We start from the raw sequence: 6,308 nt of genomic DNA on the forward strand, positions 1-6,308 counted from the left end.
GTAGTCTGTGTCCCGGCCTCCAAGTGCGAGTTGTGTTAGAAGTGGAGCCCGGTACGACCCTCCTCTTCCGCTCCTGCGATCGCGAATCGCGATCTCCCGCTCCCGCTTCCTTCATTGTCGCGAATTGGCGCCTCCTGCTCTCGCGCGCCCGAAGCTTTGCGTCACTTTGCCCGTTACTCCTTTGTTGCGAAAGGTCGCGACTCCTCCCGCTCCTGCTTGATTGCGAAATCGTTCCCGCTTCCTGTTGGCGATAAAAGGTATCGCACGGCTTTCCTTTCAGTTAGAGAGAAGTCATGGGCAGAGGAAGGATTTGCGTTGAAGACAGGAAGGAAGAATTTCTTGCTTGTGTTGAAGACAGGAAGGAGTTCTTTCTTGCGGTGAAGTCAGAAAGGAGATTTCTCCTTTGATTCTTCTTGAGACTTACGGAAGCAGGAGAAGGAAGAAGAAGATAGTGAAGAATAAAGTGTTCTTCTTGGTGATTTGTGGCAGAAGGGAAACAGGTGAAGAGAAACAGGTTTTCTCTTATGTATTTTTCTTCTTCTTTGATGTTCTTGCTCTTGGGTGAATCTTGATGTAAAGAGAAAGAGCAAGTGATAGATCCTTAATTGTCGTTGTGATCAAACTGGTGTGAATTTCCTCAATTAGTAAAATTCTCTGCAACTCCGTGGATGTAGGCAATTTGCCGAACCACATAAATCTGTGTGTTTTTTTTTTGTGTGATTTTTCTCGTGCTATTTTATTCACTTCTTCGTCGATCGATTTAAATTTCAAATATACCACAACAATAAACAGTTGCATTGTCCTACCAGCCATAGTTGTATGTCACATTCTCATATTTCTATGATAAGCCCCACACTATGGATATCTTATTTCACATGCATGTCAGGTTTTCTAGATCTTTCCCTCTCATTGTGTTTTTTAGAAACATTTTTAAAAGTAAAATTATTGTCTTTTCTTGGAAACATTCTCACTTGGTACATGCGTCCAAAGTCCAAACATGTCACTCACCCTGCCGAAAAAAACTGTCACCTGGTGCGCATCACAAAGGTATTGTAGAAAAAGAATACAATTGATATGCCAATGAGTAATCAAGCTACTCCTGAGATACTAACATTTCTCTAGAATAAAAGGTAATTAGTTTGATTATTTCTCTTAAATATATAAGACCCATGAAGATTTTCAAGCATACAAAGATTTTTTTTTTGTTACTATTTTATAGGATTTATGGTAGGATTCCTCAACTATTTATGATAACTTTTTATATTTCTCCCTCTTCTTTTCATCCTGGGGCGTATTTCTTATTCATCTATCTTCCTCATGATGATTCCCAAAATTATCTTTTCTTAACTATAATATTTCAAAATATCAGTACAATAGGTGACCATTTCTATCTCCACTTGTATTACAACTCTTTGGAGTAGATTATTCTAAAGTTATAACATTAATATGATTTTTGTATTAAAAATTAAAGTTATAATGCATAAATAAGAAAGTATGAATTTCTTCTGATTTGAAAATAAAATCATGAACATAATTAATAAATCCTTGCTGAATTTTATATTATTAGTGCAACAATCTGAAGATGTTAGACATAGTAGTTGAGTGGAACAAAAATCCTAGTGAAGAGGGACAAAGAAATGTAAGAGAGATGGGAAAGGCTACATCAATTCAGATATCACCCGACATGATAGAGACAGAGAGGCCATTCAGGCAGGGACATCAATGCTGAGTGGTAAAGTTGGAGCGATGTGTGAGGACCCGCAGGAATATCTAAAATGTTTAGTGGGAAACGGAGCAAAAAAATTAAGCCCGATCTGTGCATGAAAAAATAGTTGAAGAGTTGAAGGTGTAATTAGTTTAATGACCAACTGATCACAGCTTCATAGTAATGATGTTATAAGTGCATCAATGACATGATGGAGACACACACACACACACAGTGGGTTAACATTTAATTGAACCATTAAGAACAAACAATTTGTTGGATTTAGTCTTAAAATTGAGCGTTTACTTCTTAGTTGCTGCAGTTTTAAGATGTTATTTAAGTGGTTGTGATCTTACCGAACCTTGAACTCCCATGTCTGTATTTGGGTTTCTTCCTTTTAATTCTATCAGAAGATGGAATAGCATATGCTTGGTTACAGCGTGCATTTTCAACTGTTGTTAGGGTAATCTATGTACATTGCACTATATTAATCACTCATGTTAAGAAAGGCTTTCTTGATTACGTTAGACAAATGTTTTATTCTTTGCATATTTTTTTCAGCTCACAGGTCTATCAAGAGGCCGTGTCAGATTATCGTGGAAAGGTGGTAAATACTCCTCTGTAGAAATTTCTGGTCTTGATATTGGTTGGGGCCAGGTGAAATTTTTTGCACTAACTTGTAATTTTATTTGTGAAATACTTATAATCAAACTGTCAATATTGATTCCATTTGGGAAATGGGTGAATCATGGAGATAGAAATTTGTCAAGCCTGGCAATTTTTTGGTAGTGAGTTGAACTGTATGGCAACGTTTGGACCCTATTGTGATTCCTGTACTTGTATCGTTTATTCCATGTTTGTTCCAAATGAAAGAGAATTTTAAGGGACTCCAAATAGGATAGCTCATCTTTCCAATTTGTGCGTGTTTCATACTTTCATTTCCTAGACTTATTTTGAATTCATATTTTAGTATCACAAAAATAATTTATTGATAAACTATAGACAACATTTTATACATTTTTTCTTCTACTTAATGCTGGTTCCTTTTTTTATGCAGAGAATTCCCTTAAAATTTAATTCCTCTGAAGGTGTATGGCTTCTGGAGAGAGACTTGCCTGTAAGTATGTATTTATTTTTCGTTCTTCAAATTCAGGGCATGTGAACTTGCACCAAGTTGTAGCATCACAATCCTTTATAGTTATCTCAATAAATGCGTTGTTTGTGTTCTTTTCTAATAACACGCCAATCATTTTATTCTCTTAATAAGCCTGACAGATGTTCTTCTTCTACCAGTACATTCATGCTGGTAAAATTTATCCGTTTGTTTCACCAATATCTGTATCTTCAAAATTGCTATTAACGCAGGGTGGGGAAGGGCCCCCGGGCATGTTCAGTCTAAGTGTGGGAGGGCTGATCGGCTCTCTATCTAGGGTTAGGGTTGCCGCCCACTCCTAATAGCGGCAAGGGTATTTTCATTTGTTTGCCTTTATTAGATTTATGTCATTTGTTGATTATGAATATGTGGTTGCTTATTGTATTATGGGGATTTTTTTGTTCAATTGGGATTTGTGAGGGTCTTTGCTTTCTTTATGATTCTCGGATGGGAACAAGTTTATATCCAAGGTGTTGGCTACTGGCAACTGTATCCCATCATTGTTGGTGCATCTTTGGGTCTTCTTCCGTCATCAATCCTTTGGGTAGTAATTTTTGTATCCTGATCGGTTGTGAGATTTGGAAAGTCTTTTATCTTGTATCCTTTATTTGATTAGTGCATCCTGTCTTTGTTCTGGTTCATTTTTTTTCTGTCTTGGATTGCTTTCTTGGTTGTTCATGCCGAATCTTCTCCAACCCCTTCTCCGGTATCATTTTTTATTAGAGTCAGCCTAACCCTTATTCCATCCTAGAGTTATCAAAATCCATCAATACCTACCCAAGCAACCCTTAATGTTTTTCTGCACTCTAAATCAACCTCGTACATCCTCTTTCACTTCCCAAACCTAAACCCACCAAACCATAGCCAAATCTTAAACTAACCTTAATTCCCTCTTGTTAATTTTCAAAATCAGCAACCCTAAATATTTTCTCTCCATCCTAAATCAGTCCCATAGACTCTCTCTCACCTCCCAAACCTCCATACCACCAATGAGAGGACTGTTGGAAGTCGAAGGCCCTCCAATCCAGGAGGTTAGAGCAGCTCCGCTACCTTCAACATCTCCGACTTGACATTATAGCATGAGGATTCAAAAAGCTTTAACATATTAGGTCGAAGCACCACCATCCCCAATTAATTGACACGGGGCGGGGAGGGGCTCCTGGACCAATTCGTTCCATATGTGAGAGGGCCGGTCGGCTCTCTCTCTTTGGTTAGGGTCACCGCCCACTCCTAATAGCAGCAAGGGTATTTTGCTTGTTTGCTTTTGTTAAGTTTAGTTTTTTGCTGATTACAAATTTGTGATGGTTTATTGTATTCTGGTTTTTTTTTGTTCATTGATCTGTGAGAGCCTTTGCTCCCTTTGTGATATCCAGATGGGAACAAGTTTGTATCTACTGTATTGAGTGGTGGCAATTGTATCCCTGAGTTATTGGTAGTGACATCTTTGGTCTTATTCCTTTGTCAATCCTGCGGGTGGTGATTTATGTATCCCGATCGGTCGTGAGAGTAGGAAACTCGTGGCTGATATCTTTTATTTGATTAAAACATCTCTTCTTTGTTCTTGTTTTTTTTTCCCGTCTCGGATTGTTTTCTTTGTTGTTCTTGTTGAATTTCTCCAACCCCCTCTGATATCTTTTATTTGATTAACACATCTCTTCTTTGTTCTTCGTTTTTTTTTCCCGTCTCAGATTGCTTTCTTTGTTGTTCTTGTTGAATTTCTCCAACCCCCCTTGTTCTTTCGGAAAAGTAAGAAGGGGTACAAAACACAAAAGTGGCTTTCTAGGCCCTACCAGCACTGCCATAACTGGCCATCTCCTCCCTTAAACTAGCCAAAAAGGAGGGGTCACTATCTAAACTATGCCAAAAGCAGATCCATGTAAAGCATGCGGAGCATGATAATGGGCCATTTTGTCACAATTTCTATGCACAAACAAGAAAAGGACCTGTTTGAAGTCAGTTAGGAAGGTAACGTCGGGGCTGAAGGCGGGATGATGTTTCCACATCATTGAGTCCATGCTGCTCCGGAATGAGTCCAGTGCTGTTGCATCATCACCTTCAATAACGATTCCCATTGTTTCAAGCATCCATGCTTCAATGAGGATCTGAGGAACAGGATCGCCTCTCTCTCAACAGGGAGCTATCCCAATATTTCATCTGATGTCCAGACACCCCAATGAGTTCGCCCTTCTCATCACGGATAACTACTCCAATACTGGCTTGATAATTATCAAGAAGTACCCCATCAATGTTGACTTTGACTTGTTGGGGGCTGGCGGTTCGAATAGTACCACTTTGCTCCTCAATGGGTTGTGTCTGCATCTGGGTTCACACAATTGATCTTTCTTTGACCTTTATTTGCTGGAACTTGCAAATTGTTATGCGGATGATACATAAAGATTTTTATAAATTATACACCAAATACATCATGCTGATCGTATGTTGCCTACAGGAAGGGCTCTATGAGTATAAGTACATAGTAGATGGTGAATGGATCTGTAATACTTCTGAGTTAATGACAAGTCCACAAGGGGATGGTCATGTCAATAACTACGTTTGTGTAAGGAATTCTGCCTAATATATGAGACTCATCAACTTGCTTTCTTCCGGTCACAAACATAGGAATCTACTCTTCCTGCACATCTTTGCAGGTCCCATGCACTGATACTGATTCCAAGTCTACAGCACTGCGAAAGCGTTTGATAGAGGAAGATGATCTCACATTGCTGGAAAGGCAGATAATTCTGGAGTTCCTGGAACAGTCATAGTTCAGTTGAGTTCCAACACTAAGTCAAGCCCATTGAAATAGAAGTTTATATGAAATTATTCCCATATATGGATGTTTCATCTCTTCAAATGCCTTTATTCCTGCAGGATAGCAAACCAAGGCATATGTAAGGATTGAGAGAAGATCAACTATCCCTTTCATCGATATGTTTGAACTCTATGCTAACTTGCTACGAGATAGTTGTGAGAGGGGAAAAAATGGAAATTCAATGCAATTTTGTGAAGTACACTTTCCGATAGGACAACTTCAATAAGGTATTGTTAGCATGATTTTCATAAAATATTCCACTAGAATTATCCTCTTGAATCTATGTCTAGCAATCTATTCTACTTTTCTAGAAGAGGAAAATTTAATTATAATTAAAATGTATTATATGTTTTATCATCAGGACCAACACTTTATTTGCTGAAAGTTCATTGTTATCTGTTGGAAGTCTTTGGTATTGGTGGAAATGTCTTAAATATCAGTAATGGGGCTCTCCTTTGAGCTGATGGTTTCGCTTCTTTGCCTTGATAAAAGAAAAAAGTGCGGATGACTTGTATAACTTATAACTTTGTTCATGGAAACGCCGATCTTTTATAATTTTGGTGTTTTTGAAAGCTCAAGGAAATAGTTTAGTCACATATTGCATAGTTGGAATATAATTTAATGTTTACATGCCAAAT

The 6,308-nt window shown here is 38.1% G+C and overlaps 1 protein-coding gene across 2 annotated transcripts in view; it reads left to right on the forward strand.

Moving 5' to 3' along the window:
- Window positions 1-6,308, forward strand: part of LOC110019144 (phosphoglucan phosphatase DSP4, amyloplastic) — a gene marked incomplete at its 5' end in the record, with an annotated part of 70,763 nt that extends 64,455 nt beyond the window's left edge. Inside the window, 6 exon segments of one of the 2 annotated variants that reach the window (XR_002293431.1) lie at window positions 2,267-2,362; window positions 2,763-2,822; window positions 5,308-5,415; window positions 5,507-5,627; window positions 5,730-5,897; window positions 6,032-6,308. Coding sequence is in view for 1 of the 2 variants with exons in the window: in XM_020716720.1 (XP_020572379.1) it covers window positions 2,267-2,362; window positions 2,763-2,822; window positions 5,308-5,415; window positions 5,507-5,623 (381 nt within the window). 2 annotated transcript variants of the gene reach the window in all.

This window comes from Phalaenopsis equestris, unplaced genomic scaffold, assembly GCF_001263595.1.
Source record: "Phalaenopsis equestris unplaced genomic scaffold, ASM126359v1 Scaffold000051, whole genome shotgun sequence".
In the NCBI taxonomy this organism is placed as follows: domain Eukaryota; kingdom Viridiplantae; phylum Streptophyta; class Magnoliopsida; order Asparagales; family Orchidaceae; genus Phalaenopsis; species Phalaenopsis equestris.